General features: G+C 41.0%; 2 protein-coding genes across 3 annotated transcripts in view; one reads left to right on the top strand and one right to left on the bottom strand.

Annotated features, from left to right (window-relative positions):
* On the top strand, nucleotides 1-20149 carry cpxm1a (carboxypeptidase X (M14 family), member 1a). Its single transcript, XM_060925747.1, has 13 exons — nucleotides 1-448; nucleotides 2861-2970; nucleotides 3207-3346; nucleotides 8306-8390; nucleotides 8480-8630; nucleotides 8727-8815; nucleotides 8954-9077; nucleotides 10761-10957; nucleotides 13813-13992; nucleotides 18511-18805; nucleotides 18925-19064; nucleotides 19152-19254; nucleotides 19359-20149. Exons 1-13 carry the CDS (start codon nucleotides 124-126, stop codon nucleotides 19667-19669), a joined length of 2250 nt encoding a protein of 749 aa, XP_060781730.1. The 5' UTR covers nucleotides 1-123; the 3' UTR covers nucleotides 19670-20149.
* A 948-nt stretch (nucleotides 20150-21097) lies between these two features.
* wdr32 (WD repeat domain 32) overlaps nucleotides 21098-22875 on the bottom strand; it is a 28604-nt gene continuing 26826 nt past the window's right edge. For both annotated transcript variants that reach the window (XM_060925749.1, XM_060925748.1), the window contains exon 7: nucleotides 21098-22701. In XM_060925749.1, coding sequence (XP_060781732.1) covers nucleotides 22330-22701 — 372 coding nt within the window. In that variant the 3' untranslated portion in view covers nucleotides 21098-22329. The remainder of the gene's footprint in view (nucleotides 22702-22875) is intronic.

Below are 22875 nucleotides of genomic sequence, written 5' to 3'. Positions count from 1 at the left end.
AGGTTTTTCACATGTGATATTAACAGTTCTGAAGTTTTAGCCAGTAAAATCGGCTACTCCACACTTTACGGTAACAGCTGTATTATGTTACTGGGCTGGTCTTTATAGGGTCTTTTGGATTTAATGTTCTTGCAGGAGCCAAAAAATAGAAGTTGCTGCAGAGACACAATGCTCGGTCGAGGTGTGTGCGTTCATCTGGCAACAGTGCAGCAGCTGTTGCTCCTGTACTGTGGACTCATTACATCCTTTCAAAACGAACCCGTGAAAAGCAGTGTGACCGGTGTGAGTCTGAATGAGACGGTGTTATTTTTAACAACTGCTCGGACTGACACTAGAGATAATGGCACTGAGTTGGAGCGCGTCAGGACGCCAGCTGTGGATGATACAGAGCAGAAAATCTCTGATGTGCAGAAGGAAAAGGCGGACACAGGACGCATAACTACACCCAGTGAGTGAAAAACTTTAATAACTTTTGTTTAAAGGTTCTGGGGATGGAATGGAGAGTAGGGCTGCACCATATGAATGACATGTATTGTCCTATTGATGCACTGATGTTATGAGTGTGTGATATTCACTGAGCTTTATTAAAACAGTTTGGTGAGGTAGTGGAATACCCTGCAATATGTAATTAATCTAAATGATTTACCCTGGAGGCAGCATGGTGGTGTAGTGGTTAGCACTGTCGCCTCACAGCAAGAAGGTTCTGGGTTCGAGCCCAGTGCTGACGAGGGCCTTTCTATGTGGAGCTTGCATGCTGTCTGTGTGGGTTTCCTCTGGGTGCTCCAGTTTCTCCCAAAGGCATGCAGGTTAGGCTAATTGGTGGCTCCAAATTGACCGTAGGTGTGAATGGTTATTTGTCTTTATGTGTCAACCATGCAATGATCTGGTGACTTGTCCAGGGTGTACCCCGCCTCTCGCCCATAGTCAGCTGGGATAGGCTCCAGCTTGCCTGCGACACTGTAGGACAGGATAAGCAGCTACAGATAATGGATGGACAGTATCATTATATCATATCAATAAGCATAACAAATTTGCACATTGTTTCACACATTTATTTTCCTCATGCAGACTTTTCACATGTAATACGTGTTTTTATTTTACCAAATAAAATAGCTCCCGCTTACCCTGCACAGGATAAGCGGTTTTAGATAATGGATGGATTTATCCTGGAGTCTTCATCTGTTTTTGAGTACACTCCAGAAATCTGTGAATAAATGACTTGGATCTGGTGAAAAACCTGAAGGTGTGTTATGTTTGCAAATTATATCTTTGACGAATGTATGGTTATATTACAGTAATGGCATTTTGCAGACACTCTTATCCAGAGCAATGTACAACATACCCAGAGCAGTCAAGGGTTAGGTGCCTTGCTCAAGGGCACTTCAGCCATTCCTACTGGTCCAGGGAATCAAACCAACAACCTTTTGGTCCCAAAGCTGCTTCTCTAACCATTAGGCCATGGTGTCCCCCTCTGCTAACTTTGTTGAAGGAGGTTATGTTTTCGACTCTGTTTGTTTGTTCCCAACATAACTCAAAATGTAGTGAATGGACTTGGGTGAAATTTTGAGAAAAGGCAAGCCATGATGGGCCAAGGAACAACTGATTAGATTTTGATGCAAATCCAGATATATATGTGGATCCTTTCGTCTGTTCCCAACATAACTCAATAAGTAGTGAACAGATTTTGATGAAATTTGGTGTACAGCTTTAGTATTATCCTAAATTCAAGTGATTTATTTTTGATGTTGAAAATATGTAGCTTTGCGGAGGTATAAACTCTACCGAGTGCCTTTCTAGTTTCTCATGTGATTTTGAGATGAGACATCTTGCCAAACAAGCAAGCACACTGATGAATCACTTGTTTTCTGAGAAATCTTTATATCATTGTTCCTGCCTTGCCAAAGCTTCCTTGGAAGCTGTACAGAGACCTTTAGCAGTGCTGGGTGTTGAAGAACCCAACAGATGTAAAGAGATTTTTCCACAGAAAGGACCAGTTCAGCTTATCTGTATTCACATAAATTACAAGTAGGCTTTAATGAAAGTAGCTACTGACAAGTTGTTACATGACAACAGTCTGTAATGATTAAGTATGCATGTTACACAATACCAAAATGTATTGATGTTGTGCAGTGGGTACATGCAAAATAGGAAGTGAATCATTTTTCTACTCTGCAAGCAAAAACATGTTCAAAACAAACAAAAAAAAAACATCTGGCACATGTGGCTGGTGAGGCGTTGGAAAGGTGATGAACACATGGACTATCCGGTGTTTAAAACATGTTGAGTTGTGATGTACAGTATATATGTTATGCAGTTTGTGATAGTTTGTCACATACTGTATGGTAAAAAATCATATGGCGAACGACTTTAAAAAATTCAAACCTGAGAAATTTGTTACTTTATTTATTTATTTATTTATTTATTTTTTTTTTTTTAAGTTCATCAGCCTTCATTCCAAAGTACTTTTTGGTTTGCTGAAAACCTAACATGCCTTTCACCAAATTATCGGAGTCAGGTATCAGTGCACATAATCAAGAAAAATTCTTCCACATTCAGAGTGTATGTTTAATTAGTGTCTCCTGACCAAATCACTCAAATCTATGTTAACTTTGTGTTAGATTATAGACCGACTCATTGGAAAAAAATATAATAACCAATTTTGTAAATAACACTCTTTCTTCAAAAATGTTCAAAAACCCTTCAATTGTCTCGGTAAGCTCTCTGAAAATTCTCTGTAACAGTCTTCTTCAAGCGATGACTAAATGTTTGCCAATTTCTGCCTTGAGCTCTTTAGAAAGGGAATCACTCTTTACTCCCTTTCTACATGTCTGCTTTTGATCCGTCTCCCTCCCCCCTACAGACTGTCCACCAGTGGGTTTGGAGTCTCTGAGGGTGTCTGATTACCAGCTCCAGGCTTCGTCATCATTGAGCGGTGGGTTAGGCCCCCACCGAGCACGCCTCAACATACAGGTCAGCCAACATTCCATAAGTGTGGTTTTTATGTTGATGGGGATTTTGGAAAACTAATTATGTACAGTATGAACAGTTTTGTGTATTCAGCATGTACTGACTTCATTGCAAAATCAGTGGACTACACTATGTAATGCTTCCTTATTTTTTGTTTCAAAGTGCTGTGGATGACACTGCATTAAGTATAAGTGTATGGAGTCTGGTGATCATGTATGACGCATATCAAATATGTACAGTCGGGTCTGGAGGACGGAGATGAGTATGATGGAGCATGGTGTGCTGGGTTGGAGGATAAAGAGCAGTGGTTGCAGTTCGATGCTCTCAGGCTAACGCTCTTCACTGGGGTTATTTTGCAGGGAAGAAACTCCATCTGGAGGTCAGTGAGACATTTTTACTTATTTCAGCACAAGACAAACCCCTTTCCAGATCACATGCCAAATAAGGCTTTTTGTTTAGTATCAAAATGCCTTTCTTTGTTAATTTTATACTAAAATATGAGCTCTGAGTATTGTCTAATGCTCAATAAAGATATTGATACTAAGTTAGTCTTAGTAACTGAGGCAAAGATTATTTGGCTGAGGTATGTGAAACATCAGAGGTGGGTGCTGAAATGCTTTAAGCCAGTTTTTTTTTTCTGTTCACATATACAGTGTCAATCCACAGCATGTGTTCACAAGCAAAATATATCACTGAATCAGATCATAATATATGTCAATCCAGAATCCATTAGCCCCTTTCTTAAATCCCAGCATACCCTGTGCACTGGAAACTTCCGGTGGCTTGGCTCACGTTGCTGATAACGGTACAAAAACAAATGCTGGGCTATATAATCATTTTCGATGTTCAGGTATCAGATGTAAGCTGCAATGTGACATTATTAGATTGCCTTTATTTGTCTAGTTACTGGTTCTGTGGTATTTTTCGTCAGCACAGAAGCTTTTAATCGGTCATTCTTACAGCGGTGCTTGAAAGTTCATGAACCCTTTAGAATTTTCTATATTTCTGCATAAATATGACCTAGAACAGGGCTTTTCAAAGTGTGGGGCGCGCCCCCCCTGGGGGGCGCCAGAGTTCTTCGGGGGGGCGCAACGTGAGAGACAAAATGGATCGGTTTTTAGTACCTAAGTCTGGGCCAAGCAAAAAAACAGAGCCTCCAGGATGTTGCGATTTGCAACTTCAGCGCAAATTCAATCAATCCCCGCAAATTCAGGGCGGTGTTGCAATTATATCCAATCACCGCAACTTTCCCGCAAATTTGACCAATCGTTGGCGTCGTCTTGAGGTGACGTCGACAAACTACCTTCCGCCTTACTTCCGTGTGTTCAAGAGAAGCAGCATGCGCGTCGTGTTGCCAGATTGGGCGATTTCAAGTGCATTTTGGCGGGTTTTGAACATATTTTGGACTGGAAAACGTCAGCAGTATCTGGCAACACTGAAAGTGTGTTATGTTTACAGTGAAGGACTGTGTGCACTTTATTTTTTTTACTTAATACAAGAAATTAATGGATGCCAACATTTTTGCCAAAATGGTATTTTATTTTCCATTGTTTAGGCAGCTTCAGCATCATACTGTGAGATTCTGTTCAAATTGTTTTTTTCTTCTCTGAAGCCTGAGCCATTTATTTTATTAGTTTATAATTATTGTTTAATTTAGTCTTCAGGAGAGACTGCCTGCACACAGAACTAGTATTAATAGTTTTTTTTTCTTACATAAAAGCTGAGGCATTTATATTATATTTTAAGGTAACTTCATGTTGTGCTGTGAGGTTCTCTGCACTTTAACTTTTGAACCAACAGGTGCATTTGGATAAGTAAAGCCTATTTTTCTGCATTTTTGTAGTCCTGGTAATCTTTTATATTGGTAAAGTTGTTTATAGGACCATTTCTCTTTGTTTTTTTAATCAATAGTTTTTCAGTAATAACTTAATATTTAACATATCACTCAGTTTTAATCACAAAAAGAGAAAATCGCAACAATTTCTCGCAACTTTCACTTCCTCCCGCAATGTAATCGCAACAAAAACCTAAAAAACACCGCAACTTTCATCACAATTTTTTTTGGAAACCCCCCCGCAACATCAGACATTTTAGCCCGCAACAATCACAAAAAAGGCCCGCGGAATCCTGGGGGACTGGAAAAGAAGGAAGTATGACCACGATTATTTAAAGTTTGGATTTTCATGGACTGGATCTGAAGATGCTCCACTGCCACAGTGTGTTGTCTGCCAAGAGGTGCTAGCTAACGATGCTATGGGATGTTTAAAATGTGTAAAACAAGATGTTTTAAAAAGCACAGATGTTTAAAATGTGAAAAAGAAAAAAATAATGTGTACAACAACCATTTTTTAAAAATACGAATGGAACATTAAGTATAGCAACAACAAAAACTGTAAGGGGGGGCGCTGTTGTTTATTTGCTCTCCGAGGGGGGGCTGACTCTCCTACACGAAAACCCCTGGTCTAGAACATCATCAGATTTTCACACAAGTCCTAAAAGTAGATAAAGAGAACCCAGTTAAACAAATGAGACAAAAATTTTACACTTGGTCATTTATTTATTGAGGAAAATGATCCAATATTACATATCTGTGAGTGGCAAAAGTATGTGAACCTTTGCTTTCAGTATCTGGTGTGACCCCCTTGTGCAGCAATAACTGCAACTAAACGTTTCCGGTAACTGTTGATCAGTCCTGCACACCGGCTTGGAGGAATTTTAGCCCGTTCCTCCGTACAGAACAGCTTCAACTCTGGGATGTTGGTGGGTTTCCTCACATGAACTGCTCGCTTCAGGTCCTTCCACAACATTTCGATTGGATTAAGGTCAGGACTTTGACTTGGCCATTCCAAAACATTAACTTTATTCTTCTTTAACCATTCTTTGGTAGAACAACTTGTGTGCTTAGGGTCGTTGTCTTGCTGCATGACCCACCTTCTCTTGAGATTCAGTTCATGGACAGATGTCCTGACATTTTCCTTTAGAATTCACTGGTATAATTCAGAATTCATTGTTCCATCAATGATGACAAGCTGTCCTGACCCAGATGCAGCAAAACAGGCCCAAACCATGATACTACCACCACCATGTTTCACAGATGGGATAAGGTTCTTATGCTGGAATGCAGTGTTTTCCTTTCTCCAAACATAACGCTTCTCATTTCAACCAAAAATTTCTATTTTGGTCTCATCTGTCCACAAAACATTCTTCCAATAGCCTTCTGGCTTGTCCACGTGATCTCTAGCAAACTGCAGATGAGCAGCAATGTTCTTTTTGGAGAGCAGTGGCTTTCTCCTTGCAACCCTGCCATGCACACCATTGTTGTTCAGTGTTCTCCTGATGGTGGACTCATGAACATTAACATTAGCCAATGTGAGAGAGGCCTTCAGTTGCTCAGAAGTTACCCTGGGGTCCTTTGTGACCTCGCCGACTATTACACGCCTTGCTGTTGGAGTGATCTTTGTTGGTCGACCACTCCTGGGGAGGGTAACAATGGTCTTGAATTTCCTCCATTTGTACACAATCTGTCTGACTGTGGATTGGTGGAGTCCAAACTCTTTAGAGATGGTTCTGTAACCTTTTCCAGCCTGATGAGCATCAACAACGCTTTTTCTTAGGTCCTCAGAAATCTCCTTTGTTCATGCCACGATGCACTTCCACAAACGTGTGTTGTGAAGATCAGACTTTGATAGATCCCTGTTCTTTAAATAAAACAGGGTGCCCACTCACACCTGATTGTCATCCCATTGATTGAAAACACCTGACTCTAATTTCACCTTCAAATTAACTGCTAATCCTAGAGGTTCACATACTTTTGCCACTCACAGATATGTAATATTGGATTATTTTCCTCAATAAATAAATGACCAAGTATAATATTTTTGTCTCATTTGTTTAACTGGGTTCTCTTTATCTACTTTTAGGACTTGTGTGAAAATCTGATGATGTTTTAGGTCATATTTATGCAGAAATATAGAAAATTCTAAAGAGTTCGCAAACTTTCAAGCACCACTGTATATTATTGCATTGTCTTTGGCTCTGACTGACTGCACTGCATTCTGCAGACTCCACTGACTGACAGTACAGGTTTCACCCGTCTGTTCAGTGAATGTCAGTGATGAAATTTCTTCAAACATTTCTATGTCAGACTAGCAAACTGATGCACATCTGTCAGTGGGGCGACAGGTGTAATAGTATCCGAGAATAAATACCTGAATTCCAGTCTGCTTTACACCCGTACAAATGGATGAGATCTCTTCAATTCATGCAGTGAATCATCAGTAATTACTTTCCAAATATTTTATTCACCACCATGGACCACTGGGATCAATGTAGAATGTTCCTGGTTGCACTGGAAAGCAGAAGAGGTAAAAGGCATTACATTAGAGTCAAATGTACAGGCAGGTAGCGGCGAAGATGATTGTTGCTCAGCCTCAAGCATGCCATGTCAAAGTCAAACCCAGGCTAAACATTAAATGTTTAATATACAATCTACATCATAGGGTTTATTTCTCACTGGACGTCTGCTAGTACAGTTAGAATATAATAGTGAGCACCACAGAATGCAGTGTAGTCAGTGAGAACCAAAGACAATGCAATAATATAATGACTGATAAGCTTCTGTGCAGGCGGCACGGTGGTGTAGTGGTTAGCGCTGTTGCCTCACAGCAAGAAGGTCCAGGTTCGAGCCCCGTGGCCGGCGAGGGCCTTTCTGTGCGGAGTTTGCATGTTCTCCCCATGTCCGCGTGGGTTTCCTCCGGGTGCTCCGGTTTCCTCCACAGTCCAAAGACATGCAGGTTAGGTTAACTGGTGACTCTAAATTGACCGTAGGTGTGAATGTGAGTGTGAATGGTTGTCTCTGTCTATGTGTCAGCCCTGTGATGACCTGGCGACTTGTCCAGGGTGTACCCCGCCTTTCGCCCGTAGTCAGCTGGGATAGGCTCCAGCTTGCCTGCGACCCTGTAGAATAGGATAAAGCGGCTACAGATAATGAGATGAGATGAGATGAGCTTCTGTGCTGATGAAAAATACCACAGAACCAGTAACTAGACAAATAAAGGCAATCTAATAACATCACATTGCAGCTTATATCCGATATCTGAACACTGAAAATGATTATTTAACCCAATATTTGTTTTTGAACCATTATCAGCAACATGAGCCAAGCCACCGGAAGTTCCCAGCGGGACTGGGGAAAGGGGTGAATACCAGTCCAGCAGTTGAAGCCAATATGTGCACCTCCAGTGTCTCCACAATACTCAGTAACAGATCAGTGGCAGTTTCTCTCAAGTTTAGTTATTTGTGTTGTACCTTGCATACATTTTTTTGTGTGTGTGTGTAGCTTGCATTGGGTCACCCGGTATAAGGTGCAGTTCAGTAATGACACGGTGATGTGGCAGCCCTGCATGAATGGATCACAAGAAGCAGTGAGTTGAGGATTATGAATACTGCATCTATAACTAACGGCACAGACTTCATTCTGCCAACCTGTTATTTTATGTATATCTTTGTATAGGTGTTCATAGGAAATCAGGATGAGGAGACTCCTGTGCTGGCTCTGTTCCCTGAACCCACAGTCGCCCAGTACATTCGTATCAACCCACAGAACTGGTTCACCAATGGCACCATCTGCCTTAGAACGGAAATCCTGGGCTGCCCTATGCCAGGTTTAATTTTACACCACAGAAATGGGAAAGAATTATTTAACGTTAATATTCATACTTTTTAGCAACTCCTATATTTATTTGTGTGTGTACACATAGATCCTAACAACCAGTACACCTGGGAAGCAGAGAAGGGTTTTGCTGACAAGTTAGACTTTAGACACCATAATTATGCTCAGATGAGAAAGGTAAGAGTGTTTCTTTCCTATATGGTCTTCCATATATGCATTTTGAATTCCTTTATTTATTTAGAGCTAATATTCTTGAAATCTTGAAAAGCTTGTACATTTACACCAGTGAACTGAGATCACACGTTCTCTGTATAGTTACTGAAGGCAGTGAATAACAAGTGCCCTGATATTACACGTATCTACACTATTGGGAAGAGTTACACTGGACTTAAACTCTACGTCATGGAGATTTCAGACAACCCTGGAAAACACGAACTGGGTGAGTGAGCTCTGGTTAAAATTTGACAGCTCGCTTTTTCACCTTCAAAATGTAAATTCCTGCAATATACACAAGTTTCATTTGCTGTTATGGGTAATTTGATTTGAAATGTTATAGCACTGTGCTGTTATACTGCAGCCTAGTGGTTAATACAGTATAATATATAGATTGAGGCACTGCCTAAAAGCGGAGCTCCCATCTGTTTCTGGGTTGTAAAGTTCTTACATCATAGCCAGCCTCTTGTTTTATTTCTTTACTGTTATAGTTACTATACTGTTTCCTTATGTGGTACAAAACATACACAGAAAGAGAATAGCTCTGGCCTGATGAGTAGAGTCAGGGCAGTGATTTTATTTACAAATTCGCTTTCACCATTGCTGAGACAAGAATACAAAATTTATGAAAAATAAGTCATATTGAAAACAAAATATAACACAATGAATATGCTGCCTGGTACAAAAACCTGGGATAAAAACCCAGTGTTAGAATGCAGGCACTTACAGATGTATGCACAGAGGAGAACAGATTGCAGAATGTCAACAAAGCCAAGCCGAGGGACTGGAATCAGTGTCGGTAAACTAGCGAGGGCCGGGTGATTGGCGAACAACGCAACATAGGAAAGACAAAGAGCAAAAAACATGGAGGAAATAACAAAGAGTCAGAACCACTACAAAGCTTAGTATGAACAGAACTAGCAGGACAATACTTCACAATGGTGTGTTTGTTAGGGGAGCTTAAATAGAGGACCAGGTGATTTAAGGAAATGAGAGCCAGCTGAGATTCAGTAAGCTGGACCCAGAGGGTGCTGTGTGTTTTGGGAGCTGTAGTCCAGAGTGTCTATGCTTGTAGTTCGCTCCTTCTCAGCGGGTTTACTGACACCCAGTGGGATTAAAAACTCCCGGGAACGTACCCCTCGTTCAAATGCAGCGCATGTAGCTTCAAGGATTAGAGCTTTGACTTTGAAAAGACAATAGAGGTTTTGTTAAAAAAGTGCAATTGAGGAAATATCTAAAACGCTCAGCATCAGCATTATCAACATACTAATATTAAGAAATTGTGTTATGAAACTAAAAAGACCGTTAAAGAGTTTTCTAGAGTTATAGTTTGTTTGTAAAAGATTGGGTACCGAAACCATCAGAAAACAACTCGATGTGTTACTCACGACACAGCTGTTGGGTTTCCTGTGGTGTCAGGCACACACACACAGGACCGAAACCATCAGAAAACAACTCGATGGGTTTCTTTATGTATCTACACTCTATGCCTATAGGGAGCTCCGCTACAAGCTCTTGCAACAGACCACACACACACACACACACACACACACGCTTTAGTAACCAGCACTAAGATTACAGTGTTGATCTCAGGGAGGCCTATTCCTTGCCTCCCACTTCCCAGATACAGATATCAATATTACCCATGGTGTACTTTTGAACCAGATGATTTTAATCATGCAGTGTTTACATGGGATACATTTTTGTCATCATCTGTTTTTTATTATCGATACAGCCAAAGTAAACAGACTCAGGCATTAGGAAAGACGCTGAATGTTCTTAAGAAAAAAAGGAGAAGCTTTTTCCTAAGAAAAGACCATTTTAAACAGTACCGGAATGTTTCACAGTTTCAGATCCCAATCGAGAACATTTCCAAGCTGCTGATCCTTTAATTGTGTAATACATGTAGGAGAGCCAGAGTTCCGCTACGTTGCTGGAATGCATGGAAACGAGGCTTTGGGTCGGGAACTGGTGTTGAACCTTATGGAGTACCTCTGCCGTGAGTACAAACGAGGCAATCAGCGTATAGTTCGGCTGGTGAAAGACACACGTATTCACCTTTTACCATCCTTCAACCCCGATGGATATGAGGCAGCATATGAGAAGGTAAAACCTAATGACAGTGATGGAATTGTGTGCCTCAGAACATGAAAAACACATTTCTTGACTTGTGATAGTATTCCAGTAGGACAGGATAGCATGATAATAAGGAAATAATGGTATGCTGTTACTTACAGTGGGTACAGAAAGTATTCAGACCCCTTTAAATTTTTCACTCTTTGTTTCATTGCAGCCATTTGCTAAAATCAAAAAAGTTCATTTTATTTCTCATTAATGTACACTCAGCACCCCATCTTGACAGAAAAAAACAGAAATGTAGAAATTTTTGCAAATTTATTAAAAAAGAAAAACTGAAATATCGCATGGTCATAAGTATTCAGACCCTTTGCTGTGACACTCATATTTAACTCACATGCTGTCCATTTCTTCTGATCCTCCTTGAGATGGTTCTACTCCTTCATTGGAGTCCAGCTGTGTTTAATTAAACTGATTGGACTTGATTAGGAAAGGCACACACCTGTCTATATAAGACCTTACAGCTCACAGTGCACGTCAGAGCAAATGAGAATCATGAGGTCGAAGGAACTGCCCAAGGAGCTCAGAGACAGAATTGTGGCAAGGCACAGATCTGGCCAAGGTTACAAAAGAATTTCTGCAGCACTCAAGGTTCCTAAGAACACAGTGGCCTCCATAATCCTTAAATGGAAGAAGTTTGGGACGACCAGAACTCTTCCTAGACCTGGGCGTCCAGCCAAACTGAGCAATCGTGGAAGAAGAGCCTTGGTGAGAGAGGTAAAGAAGAACCCAAAGATCACTGTGGCTGAGCTCCAGAGATGCAGTAGGGAGATGGGAGAAAGTTCCACAAAGTCAACTATCACTGCAGCCCTCCACCAGTCGGGGCTTTATGGCAGAGTGGCCCGACGGAAGCCTCTCCTCAGTGCAAGACATATGAAAGCCTGCATAGAGTTTGCCAAAAAACACATGAAGGACTCCCAGACTATGAGAAATAAGATTCTCTGGTCTGATGAGATGACGATTGAACTTTTTGGTGTTAATTCTAAGCGGTATGTGTGGAGAAAACCAGGCACTGCTCATCACCTGCCCAATACAATCCCAACAGTGAAACATGGTGGTGGCAGCATCATGCTATGGGGGTGTTTTTCAGCTGCAGGGACAGGACGACTGGTTGCAATTGAAGGAAAGATGAATGCGGCTAAGTACAGAGATATCCTGGAAGAAAACCTCTTCCAGAGTGCTTAGTACCTCAGACTGGGCTGAAGGTTCACCTTCCAACAAGACAATGACCCTAAGCACACAGCTAAAATGACAAAGGAGTGGCTTCGGAACAACTCTGTGACCATTCTTGACTGGCCCAGCCAGAGCCCTGACCTAAACCCAATTGAGCATCTCTGGAGAGACCTGAAAATGGCTGTCCACCAACGTTCACCATCCAACCTGACGGAACTGGAGAGGATCTGCAAGGAAGAATGGCAGAGGATCCCCAAATCCAGGTGTGAAAAACTTGTTGCATCATTCCCAAGAAGACTCATGGCTGTACTAGCTCAAAAGGGTGCTTCTACTCAATACTGAGCAAAGGGTCTGAATACTTATGACCATGTGATATTTCAGTTTTTCTTTTTTAATAAATTTGCAAAAATTTCTACGTCTGTTTTTTTCTGTCAAGATGGGGTGCTGAGTGTACATTAATGAGAAATAAAATGAACTTCTTTGATTTTAGCAAATGGCTGCAATGAAACAGTGAAAAATTTAAAGGGGTCTGAATACTTTCTGTACCCACTGTATACTATCAAACCATCATCACCTTTGAAATGTCCTATAATATTCATAAGCAGTGTGTCAGCCCTTTCCAGAAAATTATGTTGGACAGGTAAATTGACCTTCCCTGCCAAATCTAGCATTCTACCTCATTTAACACATCAGATCAAAGCAAGGCATTCATGGGCTGCGTTTGGTGTGTTAGTAGACACGTCCAGTTTAATGGCCCAGAACTTCATTTCGTTAACCGTTTCATTACACTGTTCTAACAATAGTATAATAGTTAGCAGGATTAACTCGGTTACGCTGAACCCAGAACTGATTCCACGGAAATTAAAGCCTGAATAAATGGACTGATTAGACGGTTAAAAATAACTAGTTTTGTTGGGCCACTAAGCTATCAAAATCTTAACTAGGAGACATAAGTAACTTTACTTAGCTTAACTGTCTACATATCGCACACTTGTGTTAAATATTATTGTTAATGTTTTACAGCATGGTACCTTGTGCCATCCTTATTTTATTTGCTTTGTGATGTGTACCTTGCTACCCTTTTGCCAACTCCTCTTCTACTTATTTATAGCTGATAGGCGAATGCTTAAACAATACACTGTTGTGACGATGAAAATCAGTAACCGCTTAATTCAGCCTGGAGACATGGAAGCTCCTATTTATTTTGAAACAGAAGACATTACAAAGGCTAGTCATAAGTTTTGTTTGTCCAGCATAAGCTAGTTAGTGTTAGAGAATACAGTGAAGCAAAGTGATACTAATATATAACATACAGTTATATCATATATAGACGCAAACTATATAGCTAACAGTACAAATGTCCAAAAGCAAAGCTAGTAAGTTGAAAAAAAAAAAAAAACAAGACAGTCATGCTCAGACTTGAGACGTTCAGACATTTAGTACCCTTCAACTGTCAGATAAAGGATACTAAATATTCAGGTCAGAGACGAATGAACCAGTTAAGTGTGTATGGTTTTTTGTTTGTTTATGACATTTTTCTGCACAGTGCCATAACCACAGGTTTTTTGTTTTTTTTTTTTATCTGAGGATCTCATACTCGTTTCAGATCTACAGTTACACTGTAATGTGTGGTGTGTGTTTGTGTGTCTCAGGGGTCTGAGCTTTCTGGTTGGGCTTCCGGACGTTACAGCTTTGAAGGCATTGACATGAACCATAACTTCCCTGACCTCAACAACATCATGTGGGATGCTCAGGAGCTGGCAACAGACAAAAAGAAAGTCAGCAACCACTACATCCCGATGCCAGAGTACTACACCACAACTGAGGCAACAGTATGTATAAAATATAACAGTAATTTCTGAGTAATATACAGTAATAATAAAAATATATCTGGATTTTGTTTGTCATTATACACATTTGTCCCTTTTTAAAAACTATCGAAAATAAGTAATACATTCGATATTTGCCTGTGACAATTGTACATTTGGCCTGCCTGTTGATTTACTTTATTTTTATATATAATGTGGATATACATTTATAAAAGGAGTGTTTTACTGGGAAATATACCACTTGTATTTTTCATACGAGCTACATCCAGGACATGGAGAACTAAAACCATGACATAAATCTCTATTTTTTTTGCGGTCCGGTTTCCATCAAATCCTGCGCTCTGATTGGCTGGCAAGCGGGTCCGTATCCTATGGTACGGACCCCGGTTACGGACCTCTGGTGACTCACTCGTTCACAACAACAAACATAGTAGCAATTTTTGTCAACATTTATTATAAGATTATCAAAAATCTTATAAATTTTTGCCAGCATTTCTCAGGAGAATAGCATTAATTTTACATCATGGATAGCGATAACGACAGTGTTCACAGCGAAAGCGAGTTTTACTACCCTGAGGAAGAAGAAATAAAAGAAAACATTTCAGGAGAAAGCTAAAAACCTGTAACTGTTGCTAACGCCGAGCAAAAACATGGCTGAATCCTGAATGACTCAATTTTATATAAATAGGGGACTACATAGGTGGCAAAATGTAGGGGTTTTTTTTCCTGCCATGGAAGTGCACTTGTATACTGAGGAGGAAGCCATTTGCATTACAGCTGTGAATGAGGATTCAAAATGGCGGCTCAGCTCGGTTTTCCCTTTCAGGCGGGCGCTCTCGTTTTCTGTGAAAATTTGGTAAAGAAAAAATAAATATATTATTTACCAGCTTAAGGTCGGTCCATATGGCGAAATACCGTGACCTCGGCCTTGAATACTGACCTCAGCCCAGAGGGCCTCGGTCACTACTTTCAAGACCTCGATCACGGTATTTCACGATACGGACCTCCCAGCTGCTAAATAACATTCTATTATATACACACACACACACACACACACACACACACACACACGCTAGTGCATCTCAAAAAATTAGAATACCATGAAAAAGTTCCTTTTTTTCATAATTTAATTCAAAAAGGTAAACTTTTATATATTCTATATTCATTACATGTAAAGTGAAATATTTAAAGCCTTTTTTGTTTTAATTTTGATGATTATGGCTTATAGCTCATGAAAATCAGAAATCCAGTATCTCAAATTATTAGAATATTCCCTAAGATCAATTAAAAAAAAGGATTTACAATACAGAAATGTCCAACTTCTGAAAAGTATATTCATTTATACACTCAATACTTAGTTGGGGCTCCTTTACCATGAATTACTGTATCAATGCGGTGTGGCATGGAGGTGATCAGTCTGTGGCACTGCTGAGGTGTTATTGAAGCCCAGGTTGCTTTGATAGTGGCCTTCAGAGTATCTGTATTTTTGGGTCGGGTGTTTCTCATCTTCCTCTTGACAATACCCCATAGATTTTCTATGGGGTTCAGGTCAGGCAAGTTGGCTGGCCAATCAAACACAGTAATATCATGGTCAGTAAACCATTTGGTAGTAGTTTTGGCACTGTGGGTAGGTGCTAAGTCCTGCTGGAAAAGGAAATCAGCATCTCCAAAAAGCTCGTCAGCAGATGGAAGCATGAAGTGCTCTAAAATCTCCTGGTAGATGGCTGTGTTGACTTTGGACTTGATAAAATACAGTGGACCAACACCAGCAGATGACATGGCACCCCAAATCATCACAGACTGTGGAAACTTCACACTGGGCTTCAAACACCTTGGATTCTGTGCCTCTCCACTCTTCCTCCAGACTCTAGAACCGTGATTTCCAAATTAAATGCAAAATGTACTTTCATCTGAAAAGAGGACTTTGGACCACTGAGCAACAGTCCATTTCTTTTTCTCCTTAGCCCAGATAAGACACTTCTGACATTGTCTCTGGCTCAGGAGTAGCTTGATATTAGGAATGCAAAAGTTGTATCCCCTTTCTTGAAGATGTCTGTTCGTGATGGGTCTTGATACACTGACACCAGCCTCAGTCCACTCCTTGTGAAGCTCTCCCAAGTTCTTGAATCAACTTTTCTTGACAATCCTCTCAAGACTGCAGCCATCCCTGTTGATTGTGCACCTTTTCCAGCCACCCTTTTCAGCAATGACCTTTTGTGGCTTACCCTCCTTGTGGAGGGCATCAGTGATCATCTTCTGGACAGCAGTCAAGTCAGCAGTCTTCCCCATGATTGTGGTTGTGTGTACTGAACTAGACTGAGAGATACACTGTGTTCATACTGTTTTACTCAAACTCGAAATGAAATATTCTAATATTTTGAGATGGGTTTTTTTATGTTTTTGTACTGTATGTCATACTGATTAAAATTAAAATAGAAAAATGCTTGAAACATTTTAGTTTATGTGTAATGAGTCTATAATATATAACATTTTCACTTTCTTAAATAACTGATGGAAAATATTGAACTTTTTCACAGTACTCTAATTTTTTGAGATGCACTAGTATATATGTTACTCACGAGGAAATCAATGAATTATTTTGATAAATTTGGGTACTTTTTGTTTGTGAATGTGTCTATATGATAAAAAGAAAATCTCACGTTGGCTTGAAGATATGAAGTTTATCTTCTTGTGCTGAAAAACTTGCATTTTTCAAACAAAATACATCGCGGATCTGAGTGACATATTTTCCAATATTTCACTGATGAAGTCACTCCCAGTGTTTTCCCGCTGACTTGACGTACATTGTCAAAATGGTGAACCAGTTCAAAATTAATTTTAATTTGATTAGCTTGCGATTGTTTTTTTTTTTTTTTTGGGGGGGGGGGGGGGGGGAGATGTGTCTATATAATATAAAGAACATTACACAGTGGCATGAAGATATGAAGTTATGTTGAAAGATATTTCACTCGTTCGGTTCACTCACTCATGCATATGTTTACCACTCGAAGATAAACTGAATATCTTCACACCACTGTGTAATATCCTCATATACATCACTTGTATATAATTTTTCCCCCATTGTCTAATTTAACAAAAGTGGTTAATGAAAAATAAACAGGTTTCATGTGTGCAAAAATATGTGAACCCCCTTCGATCAATAGCAGCAATAATGTGATGTAAATGCTCCCATACACACTAATCAGTCTAGATCCAACATCTGTATTGAGGGATTTCTGTCCTCTCCTCCTGACAAAACTCAGCCACTCAAGTGAGGTTTGCGGGGTCCAACGTGGACTGCCTGCTTCAGGTCCTACCACAGTATCTCGATTGGATTCACATCAAGACTTTGACCTGGCTAATCCAAAATACAAATCTTTATTCTCCCAAGATGCCTGAATGCTTTGGGTTGTTGGATTATCAACATTCAGCCCAGTTTTAACTTCTTAACAGATGGCATGATGTTCTGTTCAAGAATCTCCTGGTACACCTTAGAATTCATGGTTCCTTGAAATGTTGTGGAGTTGTCCTGGTCCAGAAGAGGCAGCAGCCCAAGATCTAGAAATTCCCACCACCAGTCCTGATTGCTGGGATAAGGTTTATTTTGGTGGTAGGTACCACAATTTTGATTGTGACAAAAAGGGTCCATTTTGAACATGTCTGTCCAAAGAAATTTTTTTTTTTTTTGAGTGCACTAAACCCTGAACACAACTGTGCAGACTGCAAACACGCACTGGGGAATCAGGGTCACACATCTTTAAAGAATGTGAGCACTTCCTTTCTGAACCTCCCTGTACTGAGGCCCCCCACAGAAATAACTTCAGAGAAAGTAATACACAGCATGGAGTCGCACACAAAATCCTGTTGTTGAGGTTATGAGAAGTAAACGCTTTTACAATGCATTTTTTTGGTCTCTAAGATTTTGACTTAAACTTTGCCAAATGTTCATAGTTTAACATTTATCTGTGCACACACTGAACTACACTGATAATAAATCCCCTCATGCCAGTGAACTTCCTGTTGAATGGGAAAACAACAAGGAGTCTCTTTCTTTACCAGTTCCCTGTTTACAACATCTCATCTCATTATCTCTAGCCACTTTATCCTTCTACAGGGTCGCAGGCAAGCTGGAGCCTATCCCAGCTGACTACGGGCGAAAGGCGGGGTACACCCTGGACAAGTTGCCAGGTCATCGCAGGGCTGACACATAGACACAGACAACCATTCACACTCACACTCACACCTACGGTCAATTTAGAGTCACCAGTTAACCTAACCTGCATGTCTTTGAACTGTGGGGGAAACCGGAGCACCCGGAGGAAACCCACGCAGACACGGGGAGAACATGCAAACTCCACACAGAAAGGCCCTCGCTGGCCACGGGGCTCGAACCCAGGACCTTCTTGCTGTGAGGCGACAGCGCTAACCACTACACCACCGTGCCGCCCTGTTTACAACATAGCATATTTAATTATTTTCATTGTGATGCACTTTATTTCTCCCAACATCTGTGTGTGTAAGGTTGCTCCAGAGACACGAGCAGTAATAAGCTGGATGCAGGACATTCCATTTGTTCTGAGTGCTAACCTGCATGGAGGAGAGGTGGTGGTCACATACCCGTTCGACTGCACGCGAGACTGGATCCCCCGTGAGGACACACCTACTGCAGATAACGACTTCTTTCGCTGGCTGGCAGCTGTTTATGCCTCCACCAATCTGGTCATGGCCAACCCTGACCGCAGAGTATGTCATTTCGAGGACTTCCAGCGTTATAACAACATTATTAACGGAGCAGACTGGCACACTGTCCCAGGAAGTAAGGACACACACACACATCAACTAAAGCAGTGTATAGTGAGTTTTAATATTACATTATCATGATCTACCACAGCATTCATCATTTATCATCCCAGTTTAATATCCCTGTGTTTGCAGGCATGAATGACTTCAGCTACTTGCACACTAATTGCTTTGAGGTGACTGTAGAGTTGTCGTGTGATAAATTCCCTCATGCCAGTGAACTTCCTGTTGAATGGGAAAACAACAAGGAGTCTCTTCTACTCTATATGGAGCAGGTTAGTTTCTTTTTCTTCCCTAACCCACTAGAACACCGCTCCATGCCATGCTACTGACTCATGCACTGACCTGTCCGGCTCCTTCAGGTGCACAGAGGCATAAAAGGTGTGATCAGGGATAAAGACACTAAACATGGCATTGCAAATGCCATCGTTAAAATAGAGCACCTGGACCATGACATTAGATCAGGTACGCATATTAAAATACTGTTCTATTATTGAACATACTGGAGAATCTGTCTAATCTAAGCAGCTCTTGACATGATTAGAAACGTGTTTCCTTTTTCTCTGTAGCTACTGCTGGAGATTACTGGCGCCTGTTGAACCCTGGCGAGTATAAGGTGATTGTGTGGGCAGAGGGCTACTTCCCTGCTATGCGTTACTGCTCTGTCGGCTTGGAACCACAGGCCACTATCTGTGACTTCAACCTTGCGAAAACACCACAAGAACGCATCAAGCAAATCTTAGCCAAAGGTGGGAAGATCCGGCGGGATGAGCAGCTCCGTATCAGAGCCTTACGAATGCGTAAGCTCAGAGTCAGCACAAAGATTCTGAACCGCCGACGTGAGCAGCAGCAGCGGCGTGCCAAAGTCAAGAGAAAGTGAATGCTGTGCTGTAAATCACAAAAAGAAATGAGCAAATCCCTGCGTACAGAATCACAACGTGAGGGGGCTCAGATGGATGAAAAGAAGAAGTGTGTGTGTAAACAAGGAGGCTCTGGTCAGTGTCTTACCGTCCCAAATGCAGCACCATTCATTCTGGGCTCTGAACTCAAGGACGAGCCTGTTTAAATTGGAACATTTAAAAACTAGGTATAAGGAACCCAAGTATTTTATTCCTTTCAAAGGGCTTGGCGTTCACTATTAAATTAGCCCATCTCTGTTCTGTACATAAAGTGTACCTGTGAGCAGATTTTAAACACTGAATGTTTTCATAATTAATGCACATGTGAAGAATTCACCACTGAGAATGGGAGGGTGTAGCTGGTTTTCTACACCCATAGCAATTTTACATTAGAAACATGTAACAACTTAGATCTTTTCTTATTCTACACTATAATAAAATAAATCTTGTTTGAAATTTTTCATGATGGAACTTGCTGTAATCATCACAGAATGGCATCAGTTGCAATAGTTTTCTCTGAAATAAACAATATCAAAAAGCACTGTTGAAAAGACAGCAAATATTCATTCATCTTCAGTAACTTCTTCATCCTGGTCAGGGTCATGGTGGATCCAGAGAACACTGGATATGAGGTGGAAACACACCCTGGATGGGACACCATGCACATTCAAACACTTGTTCACACCTAAGGGCAGTTTAGCGTAGCCAATCTGCCTACCTGCATGTTTTTAGGAGATGAGAGGAAACTAGAGAACATGGACGAAACCCATGTGAATGTGGGGAGAACATTCAGGACTCTGCATGGACAGTGAACCAAAGTTCAGGAACAAACTTGGGACACTGGATCTGTTAGGGAATATTGATGAAACAGCATGCTTGGTCTTTCTGTACTGCATGTTTACTTTTTTTTTAATCCATTTGGGGTTCATTCCAGAGCAACGGAAAAGCTGAATGGGAGAAAAAGGCTCTTTAGGTCAAACCACAGCTCCTGGTACTTCACAGGGGTGAGCTGTAATGCTCAGCATTTCCTGTATTTGTGTTGGATTGCTTTCATGCTTGAATTGATGCACACGAATTGTTTAACCTTAAGGTCTTGGTGAAGAAGATTTGGTTTGCAGCTGTCCAAAGAACAAAGCAACCACTAAGGGACTAGAAATAACCCAAACATTGATCAGAGACGCAGTCATCCCTACTCAAAAACCCACTTTAATCTCATAACGGAGTTGCTTATTAACTGTTAATTTAAACCAAGTGTAGATTCATGGAATACTCTGAAGGCATTTAGTAAACAGAATTATTGTAACTGCCTCCCGGTCAAACACGTTCCAGCTGGATGCAGTTAGTGTGTTGATAACCTTAAAACTGATAGCAGAATTTCCTGCAAAATTAAATTTAGAGGACACATCATATTTAATATAGAAATATAATTTAATCATTCTGAATTCTAGTGTTTTATCCCATATTCAGGCAAAATTCTCTAGTCAAAGAGGAACAAAAACTTTATTATTTCGTACCACTAATACGATTCTGTGGCTTAGTAGAGCACAGCTAAGCGCAGGAAGGCCGCTCCTTCCGAGATCCTCTTCCTCCATTCCAGATGTTTCAGTTAAAAGAATCCAAACATTGCAGAAGAACCAATCGTCCTCAGTTCCATTTAACCCGAAGGTTAAACCATGTACATTATACAACTCCCATGGAAGCATAAGTCTTTGACACAGTAATAACATTATTTCCCAGTCGCCTGTCTGCAGTTCCCAGGACATGATGGCTCAGTTTCTGAATCACCAACAGTGGAGTGTATATACATACTGCTGACACGGTATGAATTTGAGGTATAGTCAACAGTGTTGATTGACCTTGTCCTGTCTGGGCATATTGGTGTGTATGCGAGAGATTGAAAGAGGAAGGTAGTATAGTCAATATCTATTCCCACTCACCTGACCATCATCATCATCAGTAATTTCCTTATCTACCAGCAGCTGCACGTAATCTGAAATATTTGCACAACCAAACATACTGCTTCAACTATTTACAGGTCAAACCCCCATAAAAACTGCTTCATTTTAGGTCTCAGGAAGCAAGCTGCCTCAACCATAAGACATGTTCACACAAAGCAGCTCATTTTGGTGCTTACCAAAAAAACAAACAAAAAACCCACAAACAAACCTGCACCAAAAAAAAAAAATTGGCAAAATACAGAAAACTCCATTCATCACAATGTTAACAGTTTGCACTGTTTACATTCAGTACTATTTTACATGTTAAATGATAGTGCTGTATGGGGAGGCTAGCATTAAACATGCACGTCAGGCTTTGACACTAAAGAGAGGGCATATGCAAAAAGGTATAAAGACTGCAAAATAAACCCTGCAATCTTTATACAACCAGGAGCGCAAACCAGCACTCTGCATGCCTTGGATTGCGGGGGTGCATGCACGCTGAAAATCTTTTAATGGCTATTTCTGTCATTACTGCACATGTACATTCAAAACTTGGAGCAATTTCACAGATTAAACACCACAAAACAAACTGCTGTAGAAACACTCGACTCTTTTACACAAATATCTCACGCTAGCACCTTGACACCGAACCTGAACCCCACCAAAGGTCATCCTGCCAGAAAACTGCGTGCTTGCATGTGTTAAAAGTGGGGTTGATAGAGTGCTACACGTCCGCTGAGGCAGCCTGAGGCCAGCTGACAGTGTGTGGGCGAGAACTTGGATGTGAGCACCACGTCACTGTGAGAATAGATCGAGCGAACCTCTCGCAGCAGTGCTGTACGCTCAGGCACACACTCCTCAAGCTCCGCACAGCGCTCGTCGAAGGCCAGCAGACGCACGCCGTAACCGTACGGAGAACAGATAAGGCGACCGTCCGGGCTGAAGCACAGCTCCTTGATGTAGCCACGGCCCACGTTGGCCTCCTCGATGTAGTGTGTGAGCCGCAGAGAGCAGCGAGGCGAGACTGGCAGCCGAGGAGGCGCTCCCTCCTGAAACTCGTACACACACGTCCACTGCAGAGAGAAAAGCAGAGTGAGCACACAGTTTGCAAGTCTGTTCAGCTTTACACACTTATGCTCCAAGCCAGGTGTACTCTAGTTCCATAGAAATCCTTGCATACAAAGGCGTAACAGAATGGTGACAACAGTTACCTTTTAAAGGGGACATATTTGGGTAGGACTCACTTT

This window comes from Neoarius graeffei, chromosome 7 (genome assembly GCF_027579695.1).
Source record: "Neoarius graeffei isolate fNeoGra1 chromosome 7, fNeoGra1.pri, whole genome shotgun sequence".
Classification (NCBI taxonomy): domain Eukaryota; kingdom Metazoa; phylum Chordata; class Actinopteri; order Siluriformes; family Ariidae; genus Neoarius; species Neoarius graeffei.
Note: the sequence above shows the minus strand (reverse complement) of the source record. Positions and strands in the feature narration are given on the sequence as shown.

Excerpts from the sequence above, each read along its gene's own strand:
- cpxm1a (XM_060925747.1), top strand. The coding sequence starts at position 124 with ATGTTCTTGCAGGAGCCAAAAAATAGAAGTTGCTGCAGAGACACAATG. Across the intron at positions 8,631-8,726 it reads CCTGGGCTGCCCTATGCCAG|ATCCTAACAACCAGTACACC; the intron begins GTTTAATTTTAC and ends GTGTACACATAG. Across the intron at positions 13,993-18,510 it reads ACACCACAACTGAGGCAACA|GTTGCTCCAGAGACACGAGC; the intron begins GTATGTATAAAA and ends TGTGTGTGTAAG.